The sequence below is a fragment of the Rosa rugosa genome, unplaced genomic scaffold, assembly GCF_958449725.1.
Source record: "Rosa rugosa unplaced genomic scaffold, drRosRugo1.1 SCAFFOLD_175, whole genome shotgun sequence".
Lineage (NCBI taxonomy): Eukaryota > Viridiplantae > Streptophyta > Magnoliopsida > Rosales > Rosaceae > Rosa > Rosa rugosa.
The window spans coordinates 1-20,191 of NW_026908931.1; the positions used below are offsets into that span (position 1 = coordinate 1).

At 41.4% G+C, this 20,191-nt stretch overlaps 2 protein-coding genes and 1 long non-coding RNA gene across 3 annotated transcripts; 1 reads left to right on the top strand and 2 right to left on the bottom strand.

Annotated features, from left to right (window-relative positions):
- Positions 1–832: 832 nt before the first annotated feature.
- On the bottom strand, positions 833–1,711 carry LOC133724206 (uncharacterized). The gene has a single exon (XM_062150919.1). It carries the CDS (start codon positions 1,709–1,711, stop codon positions 833–835), a length of 879 nt encoding a protein of 292 aa, XP_062006903.1.
- An 11,226-nt stretch (positions 1,712–12,937) lies between these two features.
- LOC133724204 (uncharacterized) lies at positions 12,938–13,868 on the bottom strand. Its single transcript, XM_062150918.1, has 2 exons — positions 13,598–13,868; positions 12,938–13,483 (listed from the first exon to the last, which is right to left on the bottom strand). The coding sequence occupies exons 1-2, from the start codon at positions 13,649–13,651 to the stop codon at positions 13,013–13,015; spliced, it is 525 nt and encodes a 174-aa protein (XP_062006902.1). The 5' UTR covers positions 13,652–13,868; the 3' UTR covers positions 12,938–13,012.
- A 607-nt stretch (positions 13,869–14,475) lies between these two features.
- On the top strand, positions 14,476–15,995 carry LOC133724207 (uncharacterized). Its single transcript, XR_009853534.1, has 3 exons — positions 14,476–15,291; positions 15,488–15,600; positions 15,696–15,995. It is a non-coding gene; the product is annotated as an uncharacterized LOC133724207 (long non-coding RNA).
- Positions 15,996–20,191: the final 4,196 nt, after the last annotated feature.

Sequence of the window (20,191 nt, forward strand, 5' to 3'; positions counted from 1 at the left end):
TACACTAGATGTTTGCTTTTTTAGCCACTTTTTGCTTTGTAATTTAGTGAATGTATTGTACTTCTTTTGGCCGCAAAGCCACTTTATGAATACAATAATCTTTGTCAAATACCCAGACGTGAGTAATGTTCTTCTTGATTCTTTGGCCCCATGAATAGGCCACACAAAATTGAATAGAAATTTAAAAATTAAGTACAAAATTTAAAACGTTACACCTTAAAGGTCACAAGCGAGGCCCAGTATAATAGAGTGTTGCCCCCTAGTCTGACTAAGCGAGGTAAAAGCAGGAAAGAGGGGCCGCCGAAGTAGGCCCTAGCGAATGACGATGTTAATGTTGGTGACCGAGGGGGTCTAATTAACATTAGAGAGAGAGAGAGAGGGCGAGACACAAGAAGTATAGTGGTTCATCTCCCGCCTTAGCAGGAGACTACGTCCACTTGAATATTGTACTATGGGTGTTAGGCCTTGCGGCCCAAGGGGATTACAAAATATGTAATGGAGTGTAGAGTAAGTGGAATGAGTCTCCTTTTATAGGGGAGGGAGGCTCCTTCCTTTACATGTTTTCTAATGTGGGACAAGAAACCTCTATTCTAATGTAGAAAGCTTATCATAGAGGCATTTTGGCAAGGCCGGGAAGGTGGCTTCCCGTTAAGCTTTTGGCGGCTTCCGACTACCACGGGGTAGCTTGAGTGTCGAGGTACGAGATGTATATCGTGGTCGGGTCCCACCATGGCTTGTGGGCCCACTAAGAGGGTGTTACTTATGCTTGTTGATGTAGCAAATCCTCCATATTAGTGGAGGTATGTGCAGACGGTATGCGAGCATAGGAAGACTAAATGTGCCCCCCAGTCCCTAACGAATGAGCATCTAGTGGGTCTTCAAACTTCCAAACACTGGGGTAGTATTTCTTTAAGTATCTGCCATTGATAAAATTCTGGTGAATGCTGCCATCCAAGTCTTTAAGGTAAAAAGCTCCCTTCTCCAAAACTCTATGAATAACAAACGGTCCTTCCCATGGCAGTGTCCATTTGCCACGTCCTTCCAACTTCTCTCCTAGCAGAAGAACCGCCTTCGAAACAAGCTCACCCTCCTTGTAGCTGCAGCCACGTGTGCGCTTGTCATAAGCGTGAGCTACTCCCATGACTAAACTGTCTAATGCCTCTAAGTGCTTTTCGTTAAGATCTTCGTGTTCCTGCCACATGGCTTGGACATAGTCTTCGCCAATAAGATGATGCTGATCCAGCACCTGCAAAGAGTGAACATTGATTTCTAGGGGCAAAACTGCATCATGACCAAACATGAGAGCATAAGGCGTCGTGGCTGTAGGATTACGTTTAGATGTGCGATAAGCCCAGAGAGTCTCGTGCCACTTGCGAGGATTCTCTGCAAGCATCTTCTTCAGGAGAGTGATGACGATTTTATTGCTGGCCTCAGCTTGGCCATTACACTGGGCGTAGTAAGGGGTGGAATAAATGAACTGTATGCCCAAGTCATTCACGAGTTTCTCAACCTCGCCGCCCATGAAAGATGCCCCCCTGTCTGAAACCAAAACCTCCAGGATGCCAAACCTGCAAACAATGTTGTGAAAGATAAATTGCCGGATTGTGGCACCGGAAGCCTCTTTCAAAGGCTCAGCCTCGACCCATTTTGTAAAGAAGTCAATGACAACGATGATGAACTTGTGTTGGACAGAGGAGTGAGGGTGAATCATGCCGATTAAGTCCAATGCCCAACCTCACGCAAGCCAAGGCTTAATAATGATAGGTTGCATAAGTATATTGGGAATGTGCTGGACTGGCCCGTGCGCCTAGCAGTCCTGGCAGCCTTTTGCAAACATTATGCAATCCTTCAGAATGCTTGGGCAGTAATAACCATGTCTTCTAAGGAGCCAACGCATCTTTAGGCCAGCTTGGTGAGCACCGCACACACCCGCATGAGCCTCTCGCATTAGGCGCTTTGCTTCTCGGCCATAGACACACCTGAATTCTATGTCGTCTTCCCCTCGCCTACGTAATTCATCGTTCCTGAGAAAATAATTAAGCGCGAGGAATTGGATCTTCTTGTCCGTGGGTTGGTTTGGGTGTTGGAGGTACTCTATCAGAGGAACACGCCAGTCCACATCTATAGGATCTAGAACAGCCACTGTTGGTTCGTCAGGTGGGTAAGCCCTGGCAATCCACGAAGGTAAGGTCCGTCACTCTACCTTCAAAATCAGCTCGCGAACTCCATATTTGAAGGTTATCCCCGTAGCCAATTAGGCTAGCGGCGAAATTACGTTCGTGAGGGATATGTTCCAGGTCCGCATCATCAAATTGGGCAAGCAGTTCGAGTGCTCTATCCAAGTATGGGGCTAGTAAGAAACTTGTGCATCTGAACTTTTCGCGAAGTTGGTTGATGACCAGCAGTGAATCTCCGGCCCAACTCTAATAACACCTCCAGGCCTATAATAAGGGCCTCATATTCAGCTTGGTTATTGGTGCACCGGAACTCTAACTGGAAGGAGTATGAAAAACAATCTCCGGCCGGATTCTCCAAAACGACACCTGCACCGGCCATTGTCTCCGTTCTGGAGCCATTAAAGTACAAAACCCAAGGATGTAGCGAGACCATTGCGTGGTATAACTCAGCATACTCAGGTAAACAGGCCAGGTCAGGTCGATCTATTGACTCTGTTGCGACCTCCAAATCACGTACTGTTGGTGCTTCCAACATGGGATGGTGTGCCAGGAAGTCCGCGACGGCCTGGCCCTTAACTGCTTTCTGGGGAACATACTGTAGGGAAAATTCTGACAAAGTAAGCACCCACTTGCCAATCCGGCCTTTGAGAATAGGCCGCAAAAGCATATACTTGACCAAGTCTGTCTGAGCTATAATGCACGTAGTAAAGGATAACATGTAGTGTCGCAACTTACATGCTGAGAAGTATAGCGTCAGACACAGCTTCTCCATTGGGGTGTACCTCGTCTCACAATCCCTCAACGTTCTGCTGAGGTAGAAAATAGCATGTTCGACCCCTTCTTCATCATCTTGCACTAAAAGGCTGCCAATGGAAACCTCAGCGGCGAAGACATGAAGCTTGAGTGGGAAACCCGACTTGGGCGGAACGAGAACCGGTGGACTTGCTAGATAGGTCTTAATTCTGTCGAAGGCCTCTTGATCCTTGGGTTCCCAAACAAACTCACTTTGCCCCTGAGGCTTGAGCAAGGAGGAGAAAGGCTAGATTTTCCTAGCAGAGTTAGAAATAAAACATCGTAGAAAATTTATTTTCCCCAATAGCCTTTGTAACTCCTTTTTCGTTCGCGGGGTGGCGAATTGATGACCGCATTAGCTTTATGTTCTGGAACTTCTATGCCTCTCTGGTGGACAATAAAGCCTAGGAAGTCACCAGCTTGAACACCAAACACGCATTTCGCCGAGTTCATCTTCAACTTGTGTAGGTGCATGCGTTCAAAGACCTTTTTTAGGTCCATGATGTGGTCTCCCCGCTTTTTGGACTTAACAACCACATCATCGATATAAACCTCTAGAATCTTCCCCAGACTGTCGTGGAAGATTAGGTTCATCGCTCGCTGGTATGTGGCCCCCGCATTCTTTAGACCAAAGGGCATAACCATATACTCAAAAACTCCCGCAAAGCCAGGACAGCGAAAAGCAGTCTTGTGCCTATCCTCTTCTGCAACTGGGATTTGATGATAGCCCATTGTCCCATCTATAAAGGACAAGAGTTCATGGCCTGCTACCGCGTCTGCCAACATATCCGCAACTGGCATAGGGTAGATGTCCTTAGGGGTAGCAGTATTGAGGTCTCTGTAGTCCACGCAGACCATCATTTTACCATTCTTCTTGCGAACAGGCACTATGTTGGATAGCCACTGGTTATATTTGGCCACCCTAATCATTCCGGACTTGTGCATCTTCTCAACCTCCTCTTTGACCAGGACCTAGGTCTCTGAGTTCATTCGCCGAGGCTCTTGCTTTATAGGCCTCTTGTCAGGTAATGTTGGCAGCTGGTGGCAAGCCAAGTCAGGTGACAGGTCTGGCATATCTTCATATTTCTCAGCGAAACAATCTTTGTATTCTTGCAACAAGTCAATGAGCCTCTATTTCTCACTAGGCTTCAAGTTCGCGCTGATAGCCACCTCCATGAGCTCAGCTACACTTCCCAAATTGACTTGCTCGATGCTCGATGGGGTCCTTGACCTTTGGGGGAGTATCATCCAATGCAGCTGGAGCTATTTGAATTACCTCTTCTTCCTCCTCATGGTCAGTGAACTCTTCATTGACGCATTCCAGTGTGGCCACTAGATCATAGGCCTCTTTCTCCACCAAGTATGAAGACAATCTGTCATACAAGGTGTGAAAGGCCTCTACTCCTTCTTCTGGAAGGGAATAATCCATTAATTGGCCTAAGATTGGGGCACAGCGTGGCCGGGCCTTTCCAGGTCTTCCTTCGCGAGCGTAAGCCCCAACTGTGCCAGTTCAGAGGTCGTCACCCCCGTGGGGCGGCCTTTGTTATCGATGTCACTAACTTGCAATGGAGTGATTGGCTCCAAGTAATACCTGACATCTATGTAATTCGCGGAGATAGGGAAAGATCTAGGATCAGCCTTGATTACTTCTGCCTTATCCGTAACCCTGTTCCACATTATTAATTCTTAGTGAAGGGTAGACGGAACACAGTAGCTCCGATGAATCCAGTCCTTGCCCAGAATGGCGCTGTAAGCTGCATAGAAGTCCGTTACAAAGAAAGCTTAGACGCCTTCTGCAGGGCTGACCTTGATTCACAGGAAAAGTAATGCCAAAATTTTGGTTACTGTGCCTGCAAAGTTCTTGAGGGTGAGGGAAGTGGACTGGATTTTCTCCTTCTTGATTCCCAACAAATGCATGGTCCTTGTAGTAATGACATTCACAGCTGCCCCTGTATCAACCATGATCTTGCTAACCTTGACGCCGTTAACTTCCGCCGTGATATACAAAGCCCTCATGTGCTGCACCATAGCCAGTGTTGGCCTAGTAAAGCTCATAAAAAAGCCTCTACTGTTGGCGTCTTCAGTTTCCAGGAATACTGCTTCCCCTACTGGTGTCGCGGTTGCTGAGGTAACCTGAAGCATTTGTTCACCGGATTCGTCAGTTTCTACTGCCTGGCATTCCTGAGCCGCGACCGGTAGAGCGTACTTCGCGGGTAGTATGTAGGCCATGCTGCAAGTGGTGTCCACCACTTCTGTCTCCTTCATATCGTGATCAAGGTCCAGTTTGGGTTCGTCAGCAGGGACTTCCAGTTCTGGATCCGCGCTGAATTGCTTAGCGACGTATGCAACCAACGCCTCTTTTGTGGGAGCCACAACCGATCTTGCTTCTGTTCCTTAAGAGCGGGAGTCTGCTGCGGTGGGTCCTGCCTCTGCTTCACTGCTGAAGCGTCTTCTGAAGCTGTGACCACTATACTCTGGTCTTCGTGTTATTGCCTTTGCCCCCCAGTCTCTCAAAAACTGAAGGTTTAGTTTCCGGTTCTTCGTGGAATAAACGACGCCTGACGTTGGGTCTTCTGCTTGGCGAGTTCTCTTTTTTTACAGGCGGAGGTGATTTTCTTTAGAGATCCTGCAAAAAACACTGGGCTTGGGTACACCAGGTGCTGAGTTCAGCTGCCTTTGGAGGCTATGAGGAGTCGCTAGAGGCTTGGCAACTAGTGTTTCCATCTGTTTCTGGTACTGTTCTAGAGACTTCACCAATTGCGAAGGTTTAATTAAGCCCTGATCAAGAGCCTCTAATGTTCGCTTGGCTTCCCCAAACCTGTGCTACAGCTTTCTCTTCTTGGAATGACTGATCTCTACCACTTTGCCCTTCTCCCTTGTGTACCACTTTCCTTCCTTGATAGCAGAGGTTGAAGCAGGCGGGATGTATGGTTTAGTCAGGATATCCTTTCGCTTGTCCTCGTCCTTCTTGTCTGGCATCTTTCCTTCCTCTGCAACCCTTAACTTCTTTAATAAGTTGGAGTCCTTTGGAGAGGAAGGAGTCTCGGCTTTATCCTTTCCTTTAGGGCTGAAAGGCTAGAAGTTTTTAGAAGGCGAGGCCCACTTGATTGGCGGGAATGAGCCAAAGCGGAAAGTCTGTTCGACCTCTTCGTGTGACACTTGGATGCCACACTCCTCTTAGCATCGCGAACACAGGACAACAGGCGAAGCCTCGCTAATAGGTTTAAGCTTCTTCTTCGCTGGTCCCTCCCCCTCTTCTTTCCCCTGGCCTTCAGTAGTCAGTTCAAGCGTTGGCTTTCGCTGGCCCCTTTTGTTCTAGGTCACATTAACCATGTTTACTCCTGTGTCAGGGAAGGGGTTCAAATCCACTAAGGTTGCTGCACTGGTTGAGGATTCGACTTGCAGACTCCTATTATTCAACCAAACCTGGATCTGGTCCTTCAGCTTAACACACTCAGCTGTGTTGTGGTTCCACAAATTATGGAATTTGCAATATTTCTTCCCTTTGAGCTGATCTGGTCTGGGAAAAGATCCAAAGTCAGTTTTTACCATCTTCGCGGCTATCATCTCATCGAGTATCTCATGTACTTTGTTCGCATTGTATGTGTTAATGTCTATCCCTCTGACGCCCCTTTGTATTTTACTTGAAAGATAGCGGAAGCTCCGAGAACATCACAAGTAGCGGTCTGCCCACCGGACCAGCGTTAACCGAGATTAGGCTACCGCCCAATCTTAGACATTAATAATATGTATAAGTTGCGAATTCAGGTTTGGTGAAAGCCACAGACTTGAGCTTGACTGGCTCTTTGGTTAGCTTCAACTACTTGAGTGCAAAACTCTTTTTTCCAGTTAGCTCGAAGGCGGAAACATCGTTTTCCTCCTCTTCATCCTCCTCCAGAAACAACTCTTCGCCCTGATAATAGGGATCATATGTGCTTGGCTGATAATTTATAACAACCACTGTCCGGTGCTTTCCTAGAACGTATGTCCCCTTGGATGCATTCTTTCTCGCATTAGTTTCCTTGAGGAGATGCTCGAAACTGCCTACCTCTGTGATCAACTCTCCCATGGATTTGAACAAGCTACCATGTTGCTTCTTTCGTTGGCATGGCTCCAAGCCCTTGATCGCCAGTTTAACCAATTCTTTTTCCGGTAACACCATGTTCAACTTGGCTTTCTGAATCTGGAATCGCTGGAGATAAGCAACAGCAGACTCATTAAGTTGTTGAGCCATCTGGGTAAAAGAGGCTAAGTCAACCTTGGGCTCTATAACCCCGAAGGTCTCCCTGGATAACTTTTCCATCGCGGGCCAATTAGCAACTGATCCCGGCTTCAGTTTGGAGAACCAAGTGAAAGCAGCTCCTGATAGAGAGGTGCCAAAGATTTTGCACTTCAGGCTGTCATAGTTCTAATACTGGCCGCATTGCACCCTGAACCTGGCCAAATGAGTCGCCGCACTCTCAGTATCCTCTCCTGAAAAAGTAGAGAAAGTGATATTCTTATAGCCCACAGGATAGGGTGCGAGCATTATGTGCGAAGGAAAGGGCCCCTCATAGACCTCGTCAAGGTTAGCCCTTGTATTAGCCAATCTAATCATCTCTTCCACCTCATCACGCCTTACGCACTCTGGTCTAGGAAGAGGCGTCGCCACAGTTTGGCGATTAGTCTGCAAGGCAGGCGCAGGTTGACTAGCGGCCACCCGTTCTCCCATGCGAACGACATGAGGTGTATACCAAGATGCTCGGGCATGGTGTTAAATGTGAGAAAGAAAAAAATTGTACAATTCCTACATACCTGCACTACATATTTTTGTTTAATCCCATACAGGGTACAAAGTCATAGGTCAGACTAAGGTAGAGCTCATCATTTGACCCGTGAATCAATGGGCTGATGAAGGTCTGCCCGGTCTGGTGAGTGATTAGGCTTGCCAAAGCTCTACCCGTTAGACTCGAGGGCTGAGCAACGGGCCGGATTTTAGTTAGGCTCGTGATAAGCCCAAAAAAGCCCTCTCGCCCTGGCCCTTGTAAGCCCTGCCCGAAGGCCTGATTTTTTGTAATAAAAGTTGACTAAATATATAACATTTCAATATAGTAACTTAACTACTATTAATTATATAGAGAGATTTAACTTCTATATCATTAAGAGCTGTGTGTCTTTCTGTAAGAACGTGAAACAGGATGAGTTGGCAACCATGTTGGATGTATTATGGGTTGATAAGCACGATAAGTACCTTGGGCTACCCATTGAGATTAGTTACTTAAAGTCTAAAGCATTTAATTTTTTGACGGAGAAGGTACGTAAACGTACTCAAGGCTGGAGGGATAAGACACTTATTAGTACAACAGGTAAGGAGATAATGATCAAAGCAGTGGCACAAACCACACCTACCTATATGATGAGTTGCTTTGAGCTTCCCTAGTACCTTTGTTTTGAGATACACAGCTTGATGGCAATGTTTTGATAGGCTGATAAAGTAATGAGAAAAGGATACATTGGTTAGCTTAGGATAAACGTTGTGTTCCAAAGATGGAAGAAAGGTTAGGTTTTAGAAACATGGTGCACTTTTACCAAGCTTTACTTGCTAAGCAAGGTTAGAGGATTTTACAAAACCCTAGCTCTTTGATTTCGAAGTTGTAGAAGGTCTATTACTTTCCGGATACTGATTTCTTGAGGGCTAAGTTGGTGAAGGGTTCATCATATGCTTGGCAGAGTATTGTTAATAGGAGAGAATTGTTGTAGAAGGGGTTTTTCTTTCAAGTGGATAATGGGAGTATGATCTCGGTTTGGAATGATCATTGGCTCCCTTTCCCTCACAACTTGAAGCTATTTTCATTATTGCCTATGGAAGGATGGGAGGCTCTCAAGGTTGAAGATATTATTGATCAGGATGAGAAGGAATGGTGTCTATATCTAATAGGTGAGCTTTTTACATCTATGGAGGCTAACCTAATTGCTCGCATACCTTTAGCATTAGGGGGCTGATGACATACTCTGTAAAGAATGGGTACCATGTAGCATGGATGACTGAGGGCTTTAGTGATCATACTAATTGCTCTACAGGAAGTGTTAGCACGAATTGGAAGTACTGGAGACACATTTGGGGTGCTTGTGTTCCTCCTAATTATAAAGTTAGATCCTTCATGTAGAGGTTGCTACGTGGAATACTGCTTACTAAGTGTGCTTTAGCTAAAAAGGTTAATCTAAATGACACTCGGTGTATTCTTTGTCATGGCTCTGTTAGAGAAACTACATGTGTTTAGAGACTGTGAGGCCGTGTTGTGCTATTGGTCTTTCAACAAAATTGGGTTGAAAGCGTTAAGGTCCTCTGGAGTGTTCTTAGAAGATTGGCTGAAGAATGTAATGGAAGTGTTTTCAATCCTGGAGTGCAACATGTTTTTCATGTACTCATGGGCTTTATAGGCAGAGCGTAATAACGTGGTTTGGGATGGGAATGTCTTCAATGCTTATAAAAGGGTTGTGTATGCAATGAAGTATCTAGAAGACTACCAACAGTTTCACCCGGATGGGAAGGGCAAGTGTTACACCACGTGTCTAGATTTACCCGTTTACTAGTCATTTGGATGGTAAACAAAATTATCTTTACTTTCACTTTCGTTTCGAAGTTTTAGGGCTTCCAAATGTTGACTTTTTCTTTCGTTTACTTTTTGAGAAAATTTCCTTCACGAAAGTTGTAAAGCATGTTAAACTGAGTTCCTGGACATGTGGCACGCTTAAATTGGACGTTCAGACTGACCAGGCTTTGTTTGTCTTGCCATGCTCTACAAATCCACCAAGTTTCACATCTCAATTCAACCAGAGGAAGTCGTTCGGATTTGAACGATTTTGGCCCCAAATCCTTTCAAGGTAAATTTCAACTTCTACACTTAAAATTGGACTTGGTCTTAGTTGAGAAAGTTGTTCAGGATCGATGTTGAGAGGAAGAATTTGGTATAGGCCTTGCTGCCCAATTTAATTGGTGTTGGAGGTGGCGGTGCATAGAGCCCACACATGGCCCTTGTGCCGACGCGTCCAGCCACTTCAGGCTTCTGTTTTGGTCCATTAGGTAGAGCATAGCATTACGGACATGTGGATATAAATTTTGTATCAATTGGTGAATGCTTTGAAAATGATCGGAATTTCAGAAGTTTCGGAGATTCGGATTTCGATTCGGGAAGAATCGATCGTTGGATCGACCTATTTTTCAATAGATTGTTTGAATAATCAAGTAAACGTGATCCATGAAATTTGAGCTCGTTCTAATTGATCTCGAGCATTTGTAGAATTATTGTTTTAGGGTTTCGATTTAAATCATCGATTTATTTTCGAGAATCGAAAATAATTATTCATAGTATCAAATTGTTCAGACGACGTGTAGATTAAGTTCTCGAAAATAATTATTCATAGTATCAAATTGTTCAGACGACGTGTAGATTAAGCTCGAGGAGGAAATCATCAAACTACCATCATAGCCACAATTCTGCGAGTGGACATTTGTTTTTAAAATAAATGAGCGTGTAGTATTATTTCCTGAATATTAATTTATCTTATTGTTTTAAATTGATAATAATTGAGTTGATAATTGATTTTACAATTTATTTATAATTTATCGGGATTTCTTGATATTTGTTCTATATGTCTCCTAAGACTACTTGTACCACTGAAGGAAAAATCACAAGCAAGGTCAGTGCAATAGTACTTGCATTTTGCTTGTTTCTCATTTTCAACTTACTGTTGCTTCCCATCGATTTCACCGAATATTGTCTTATCCATCTGGCTGAAATGGTCCTAGACCCACGACCTCGTGGTTGATTTCTTTGTCTTTGTTTTCCTCTCTGCTCTCTTTCTTTTATTTTGCAAAGATTTTGGTGGACACTAAGATGCCATCGTGGGTGCTTCCTTAATCTCAGCTTGTTCGAAAATTGAGACAACCTCTTTTCCAATTTCAGGTTGTAAAGCCGGACTTTGAGACTCTGGATTTGGAGATGACTGGTGGGGATTGAGGAGGCCATGGACATTGAATTTAGGGATTTCAATTTTTGATCTTTCTGAAGAAGGTTGATAATTAAATTGGACAATTCTTAGGTTCACCCACCCAATGGGTGAACGAGCATATTCACCTCTATTGTCGATTAACATTTTTTTATTTAATAAATTTATCTTAGGCGCGGCCCGGGAAAGGTGGATGAGAGGTGGAGGGTGGGTTGGGCGGATCTGTTCCGGTCTGACTTTCTCCGGTCATGGGCGATCACAGGGGTTGAGCGGCATGGGCGTGTTGTTGGTCGATGGCGAGATCAGGGGTCACTGTCTCCTGCGGTGATCGGGTTGATGCCTGAGGTTATTGGGTTGGGCAGATCGGGGCTTCGATCTCCGGGCAGAGGCGACCCCGAACGCCTTGAGGTTCGGCCTCAGATGTTGGCCGAGATCAATGGGCGGTGGCGTGATTATGCAGGGTTGATGGTGCCGGTTCGTTGGCGGAGGAATTGGTGGCGGGGTTGGACGCCTGGAGCTCGTTGGAGGCGGAGTTGGTGGCCGGATTGGGTGACTGTTGCCCTGGCATCCTTTGGGGAGATTGGAGGTTAGGCCAAGCCCAGGGATTTGGGCCCGTGCTGGTGGGCTGCTGGTGTTAGTTGTTTCATTAATAGTTGTATTTTGATAGTATGTTTGTTGTTTCTAATAAGTTTCTGCCGTAGTTTGGTAGGAAGGAATGGCCTTCGTGCTGGTTTATGCACTCTATGCGCCTTGTATGCTCTAGGTAGGCAGCGAGTTCCTTAATGTGCAAATGGTCGCAACCTCTTAGTGGCAGTAACGTGTCTGCTCTAGGTAGGCGGCGAGTTCCTTGCTTGGTCAAATGGTCGCTGCCACTACAAGAGAAAACGTCATCGGCGACAACCAAAAGTTGTCGTAAAAAGTCTAAATTTCTCGCTGAATTAAAAATGCGACGACTTTGGGTTGTCGCAACCAGTTGTCGCCTTATATGTTTTACTGATTGTCAAAAGCGACGAAATTACACGGTTGTCGCTTTTTCAATATGCGACGCATTTGGTTCCTCGCATATAACAAATTGTGAGACACACAAGTGTGTTACTAAAAACTATATGTGAGACTTTATATTTGTTGCTATTTTTAATATATGAGACTTCGTTTACGTCGCATATTCCATATGCAGGGCTTGGATGTTTGTTGCATTTTCAATAAGCGACGCAATTCGTTCCTCGCGTATGACATATTGCGAGACAAGTAAGTGCGTTACAGAATGCTATAAGCGAGACTTTATGTTTGTTGCAATTTCTAATATACGAGACCTCGTTTATGTTGCATATTCCGTCTGCAAGGCTTATATATTTGATCAAAAATTTATATGCGGGACTTTTTTTTGTTGCAAAAAGTAACTGCGAGGTTTCATTTTTGTTGCATCTATTAATATGTGACACATATGCATTTGTTGTAGAAAATTATATGTGAGGCTTCTTATTTGTCTCCTATAATTTCGTCGAGGAACTTATTGCGTTGCATATTGAAAAAACGACAACCCTGTTATTTCGTCGCTTTTGACAATCAGTAAAACACATTACGCGACAACTGGTTGCGACAACCCAAATGTGTCGCATATTTAATTAAGCGAGAAATTTAGTCTTTTTACGACAACTCTGGATTGTCACCAATATCTTTATAAAGATATGTCAAATTAGCATAGTTGTCGAAAATATAAAATGCAAGATTAAATATTTGTTGAAAAAAATAATAGGCAAGATCGCATATAATGATTTGCAACATATGCAAAAGAATCATTGTTTGTTGCAAATGACTTTAAATGAGGCTGGATTGTTTGTCTCATTTAATAATTATTTATTTAAAAATTTAAAAATAATTTGAATATTTAAAAAATTAATTTATTAATAATAATAAAAGATTTATTAAATCATAAATCAAATAGAGTTTACAAAATTCTACCCAAAAATAATAATAGCTAATAAAAAGAAAAATTGTTTGCCAAGCTAGACTAGCTAAATCCTAATCCAAAAATTACTAAAAATAACTATGAATCACAAATCTTCCTCCAAATCCTCTGTTTCAGAATTATCTCCATTGTTTTGGACACCGTCTTCATCTCTTCCAAAGACATCATCTTCTTCACTGTTGGGTACTACGATATTCATGTCAATGTTTTCTGTATCAGCAAAGCAACCTTGGCTATTCATCATGAACTTCTTCAACATTGTCATTAGCTGTGCATTTTGTGACCGCATAGTGTCCACAGTTGATTCAAGCTTCTTCACTTTATCTTGCATTACGTTCATCTCAGAACTCACAGCTGTTGAAGATGTAACAGTTGGAAGCTCCATGCGAGGAAACGAGCCTAAACCACGAACTCTTTTTCCCTTCCTTCCACACTCTTCAGCCATGATTGGAATCTCATCACGCGCAGTAACTTGTACAGATTCTGGTGGAGTACCCTCTGGTGCCTCCAGGGTTAGTTTCTCCTTATGCTCTTCTCTCTTATTTTTCAGTCGATCCTACAAAAATAAAATATAAAAACAAAAATAAATATGTTATTTACTTATATATTTAAATAGTAATTATTTTCCCAAAACTAATACGACTTTAACAAAATTGATAACAATACTTACATATTTATCACGTGCAGCATCACTAACCCAATTGCTATTTGAATCTTGATACATAGCTGCCCAATTGTCTATGAAAGACAAAGGATTACCCTCCTGCAATTTAAAAAAATCTCCCAAATTAACAATTATTCAAGATAACATTTTAATTAACTCACTTGAAACTCATTAAATTTACCTTGGCTGTCCTCAAAGCATGTTGAATGAAAGGCATAGCTCCACCACGATGCGTACTCCTTTGTCTCTTTCGGCTAGTTGAATTCTTCTCGCATTTATCCTTTATAAATATTGTGAGGTTAATTATGTACTCTAAAATTTTTAATCAAAGCATAAAACTGTAATATTATTTCTTTTAAAAAAACATTCAACAATAAAAATATTTTGAAAAAATAAAGGAGTAAAGAATACATACAATATATTTTGGATCGGTGTAGAGTTTATCACATAGCCAATGCCACTCCTCTGTCGATCTCTCACCCCATAGATCAGGTGGAGGAAGTGTGGCTCGTCCCCGAACAGGTGTGCCACATTTTATCAAACTCTTTCCAAGCTACAGAGTCTGCCGGATGCCTCATCTCACCCTCCACATCAACTCGTTTATCTTTATGCCATCTCATGTCATTCGATGTGTGTCTAGATCTGAATAATCTTTGTAACCTTGGTTTCAATGGAAAATATCGCAACACTTTCTGAGGAACCTTTTTTTTCTGTTCACGATCACTATTCTTATATCGTGGCTCATTACAAACCGGACATTTGTCTTTCCCTTCATTCTCTTTGTAGAACAAGGCACAATCATATTTACAAACATGAATGGTTTCATACCCCAAGCCATTGGAAAAAGATCGTTCATCATATCAAAAATACCTGTATTGTGTTCAGATGCATCAACTGGGCTATTCGGAATAGTTTGACTTCGCACTTCATTCTGTTCTCCGTGATATATCCATGGGTTATATGTTGTTACCATGCCATTTTTCAATAAATGGATCTTGACCACGGTTAAAGGGTGTGAATTTGTGTTATTGCACTTCATGCACGGACATGAGATCTGATTATTCGCATTCACATGATGCTTCGCAACCTCAAGAAAAGAGTTAACCCCTTCTTTAAACGCATTAGTAAACCGATAATTTGGATCTGAACCCCACTGAATCCACGCCCTATCCATTCTTGTTGCGTCAAATTATTAAGAAGCTTTCGCTGCTCCTCACTGAATTCAAAAGAGATTGATTGAGATATGGGACTGCCCGTGAGAAGAAACAAACAATCAAATTCCAAACTCAATGTTTATTGCTTTTTGTTATTGTTGTTTCTGTTATTTATATTTTTTTCTTTTTCTTTTTCCGTGAAGCTGGAGAATTCCCAGTCGGGCCAACATATCTTTTCCTTTGTGAAATAGGTTTTATGCAGGACCTAATCCTAGAGCTAATCTAAATCTTGGACATATTCCTTTTTATTATTATTATTATTATTTTGGTTCTGAAACCTCTTCTACAATTTCTCTCCGTCCCGCACACTCACCGCCCGCCACCCCCTCTCTCATGGCCCCCTTCATCATCGGAGCCTCCGGAGAAATTTTTCCGTCAATTGATGGACTTCGAAAGCTCGTCCGCTAATTTACCAGATGCCCACCCTTCTCAATGAGATTTGGAACCCCAACCCCAATCTCAAATGCCCACTCTTCTCTTTGAAAGGTTCGTTCTTTGTTGTTCATATTTCATGGGTTTTTTTGATTAAATTTCATTGAAATTATGGAACTTTGATCAATTATTGGAATCTCTCTTTATCGATTTGGTTGCGATTCTGTTTTGGATGATGGTTCTGTTGGAGGTATATGCTTGTTTGGAAGAAGAAGAACAAAACTAATTAGATTCGATTGTTATTGCCCAGGTATGACTGATACAGGCTGTATCATACAGCCAAGTTCATTTGCAGGACTGATGCCTCAGGCTAGTTACGTACCCCGTTGTATGGAATCTAACACCTTCGGGATATGAAATCAGGTGTGGGTCAGGCTTCTGAAATTTTGTAATTTCAAGATTGGGTGTTTCTATATAGCTCTATATTGATACATTGCATTTTGTGATATGGATTTCAGGTAGGTTCTGAACTTGATTCTTCATCTGGGCATTATAATTTTTTGCTTGTAATCCCTAGATTGTGTATGTACGTGAAGGAGGAATGGAGGATAGCAATCTGAATTTGGTTTCTTTTCCACTGTTCTTTCTCTTCAATCTGGAATGAAGGAGCATTTTGCCCAGATAATGCGATTGAAGAAGGAGCATTTTGCCCAGATAATACGTACACCACTGGAAAAAAAAAAAAAAAATTACTATTTCATGAACCTTTATACCAAAATGATTGATTCTAAGCATACTCCAGATCGTCTTACTTTCCATCTTTTGTTAAAGAATTTCTTCCTTTGTAATCGTTATTGAGGGTCAATATGATTGGCTGTTCTGCTAGCTGCTAGCGGGTTCAATAATCAGACTAATTGAGATTGGAGAGCATAGGTTTGAATTAAGGTGGACTGAACAATTAGTAACAGAGACACGAAGCTGTACCTACCAATGTGTTTCAGATTTGCCTCAAGAGGTTTTACCTCATCCAGATTCGCCTTGAGCGAATTTCACTTCACTCAAATCCGTCTTGAAGGAATTTTGCCTCACCCAGATTCACCTTGAGAGGTTTCATTTCACCCAGATTAACCTTGAGAGGTTTCATCTTACCCAGATTCGTCTTCATGGGATTTCACCTCCCTCAAATCCGCCTTGAGGGAATTTGGCCTCACCCAGATTCACCTTGAAAGGTTTCATCTCACCCATATTAACCTTGAGAGGTTTCATCTTACCCAGCTTCATGGGATTTCACCTCCCTCAAATCCGCCTTGAGAAGATTTACCTCATCCAAATTCGCCTCAAAAGGATTTCATCTCACCCAAATCTGCCTTAAAAAATTTCACGTCGACAAGAAAATTCAAACAATAAGCGAGTAGTTGCACAAAAAATAAACGACAATTCTTATAAACCGCCGCCTAATTGGTTTTCAGAGCGTAAGTTAAACTTGTCACATAATCACTAAGCAACAACCCGTAAAAGTCGTCGCCTAATTGTTTTTTTGTGAGAAAATTAAAGTTGTCACATAAACATTAACCGACAACTCGTACAGGTCGTCGTCTAATTGGTTTTCAGCGAGGAAGTTCAGGTTATCATACAAACATTAAGTGACAACCTGTACAAGTCCTCACTTAATTGGTCGTTTGCAAGAAAATTAAAGTTGTCACATAAACATTGACCGACCACTAATACAAGTTGTCGCCTAATTGGTCTTTTGTGAGAAAATTAAAGTTGTCATATTAACATTAACCGACAACTCGTAAAAGTTGTCGCCTAATTGATTTTGAGCGAGGAAGTTCAGGTTGTCACATAATCATCAAGCGACAACCTGTAAAAGTCGTCACCTTATAGATCTTTTGTGAGAAAATTAAAGTTGTCACATATACATTAATCGACAACTAGTAGAAGTTGTCGCCTAATTTATTTTCAGTGAGGAAATTCAACTTGTCTCATAAACATTAAGCAACAACCTATTAAAGTTGTCGCCAAATTGATTTTCAGCGAGAAAGTTCAGGTTGTCGCATAATCATCAAGCGACAACCTGTAAAAGTCGTCACCTTATAGGCCTTTTGTGAGAAAATTAAAGTTGTCACATATACATTAATCGACAACTAGTAGAAGTTGTCGCCTAATTTATTTTCAGTGAGGAAATTCAAATTGTCTCAAAAACATTAAGCAACAACCCATTAAAGTTATCGCCAAATTGATTTTCAGCGAGGAAATTCAAATTGTCACATAAATATTAAGCGACAACCCAATAAAGTTGTCACCAAATTGATTTTCAGTGAGGAAGGTAAGGTTGTCACATAATCATTAACCGACAACTCACAGAAGTGGTCACTAAATCAGTATTCAGTGACAGAAATCTAGTTATCACATAAACATTAAGCGACAATTCACAGAAGTCGTCGCCTAATTAATCTTTTGCGAGGAAGTTAAAGTTGTCACATAAACATTAACCGACAATTGGTAGAAATTGTCGCTTAATTGATATTTTGCGAGGAATTGGGTGTCGCATAATGTCATATGGGCGACAACTGTCAATTTCTTGCAAATTCCTACTTTATGCGACCAATTGGTTGTCGCCGATGGGATCATGTGCGACAACTGAAATTTCCTCGTATTTGCCAAGCTTTTGCGACGAATTTTAGGTTGTCACAATGAAATTCCTCGCTTTTGCTATTTTCTCTTGTAGTGTGCCTCCTAGTGGCAGGGTGAAACTTAGTGTCACTGGATGTATTTTCCAGTGGCAACATGATAGGAAAGCTGTGCGTATGGAAATTATGCTATGCTGTAATCGAGTTGCAAATCGAGTTATCTTTCCGTTGTGTCACCGCTGTGTGACCTGTGTCAAAGCAAATAGAGTTGCCAGTAGAGCGCTCTTTGCTAGTTGGTGCTTAGTTGAATACAGTTGTTTAGTAGAGACTCATGATAGTATTTCAGGATGTTCTCTAAGTGCGTATTGTAATCAGGGGTTTAGGCTCCATGTCCCCCCCTTGTATTCGACAGTTTCATTAATCAAGGCTTAAGGGCAGCCGCACCACCCTTTATTCAGAAAAAAAAAAATATTTATCATCCAACGGTCCATATCTTAAATTAGTCTTTAAAGATCATCTCTATAAAAAATTAATCGAATCAGAAATCATATAATTATCTAATTGAATCAAACAAATTGATGGTTCTAACAACACTTACCACTATTATGATGAACCGTCCATGTACTTCATAGAAATGAATAACTAAAAGGTCTTCAATTTGATTATTTTTTACAGAGCTAATCTTTGTATAATGTCATATAACATGAATGGTTGGATTAGAAAATTATAAAGTTAAAATACATTAATCGCATTAGAGGGTGAATATGCTCATTCATCCCAGGAGTGAACCTAAGAATTGTCCAATGAAATTGAAAAATGGATTAGTTTAGAGTTTTAGTTTGGGAGAAGATTGAGATGGGATTTTTCGAAATGGACTGAATCAGTTTGTTTAGGGATTTTGGGGTTAATGGATTTTGGATTTCCTGCAGTGAAGTCTATGCAAAATGTATAGACTTGCAAAAATAGCCTATATCTATACTCTTATTAAGAGAAGAGAGGTTGCTCTCCAAAATAGAAATTTTTTACCAATTTAACCTTTATATATTAAAAAACTATGAAATATAATTAATTAATAAGGATAATATGGTAAATTGTAAAATAGAAGAAAAAAAATTAAAAAGCAGAAAATGTAGTAGTTGTACGGAAAGTTTTTTCACTACTTTAACTTCTCTCCACACACATAGTGGGTGGGCCCTACTAGTGTGTGTGTGTCTATATATATATGTATATATATATATATATATATATATATATATATATATATATTTCAGAGCGAGGTTAGAGTTTAGGGTCACTTTTCAGTCTCATATCCACATCTCGACCGTTCAGTCGAACCGAACCAAAGTGTTTTATTTTCGGCAAAAAATCCATACCAATTTGATCGATTCGATGCAGTCTTTCGGGTTTTTCTATTCAGGCCTATCTTCATCCCACCATTAATTGAAAAAAAAGTTTTATAAATACCTTTCGGAGGTTGTAACACACTCATGACACAGGTCGGAATTGCTTGTGCAACTAATTTAATGAATACTGATTTACTGGATTTTGAAAGAATGATTAATCGTAAAGTTGGTAATAGTCTAAAACATAAATGACAAGAATAGAAAAGGAAAATTTTGGGTAGGTAAGAATACTGAAAAATCCAATCCACCAACCACAATGTTCTTGCCTTTTGGAACCCTCGAACCAGATTTATAAGTTGAAGCGAAATTGAGATGGTGTGAGACAAAACAGAAGCTCTTATAGCGTGTTTAGGAGTTTACATTCCATTATCTGATGGTTGAGATTTGAAGTTGTGTATATGTAGAAAGCAAAGAGATAGAAACAAAGATGATGCAAACAAACCTAGCATTTCTCAATAATCGAATCAGTGATTTACCAAAGGTACGTATAATGTTTTTTTTTTTTTTTTTGCCCCTTATAATTTTCATCAGATTCTGCCTAATAAAATGTTTACTCCTTAACCCCATCTCCATAATGGCAATCATGAACTGTTGTATTTGGTTGCAGGAGCCCTTTGTGTCCATTGCACTACTGATGCTAGAACTTTCTGTCATCATCCCAGATTGTTTTCTCTTTCCTCTCTTCAAAGAACCGAAGAGAGAATCAGTGGAGTTTCTTCCAATTTGGCTCATGATGTGATCATAAGAATTTCCATCCTCAATGGCTGCTGGCTGAGGAATATTCTTATGATCATGGTAATCAGTTAGCTTCTTGATCTTATCCATCTTTTCCTTCAAGAAAGAATCCAGATCAGTTAGTTCCTTGTGGCTGAATTCATGAAAAAAATTGCATAGGTGAATTTTTATTTCTATGATATGAATTGAAGTTGTTAAGCTTGAGATTTGTAAGATTGGATTTGTAATTTTTTGGTGTAACCG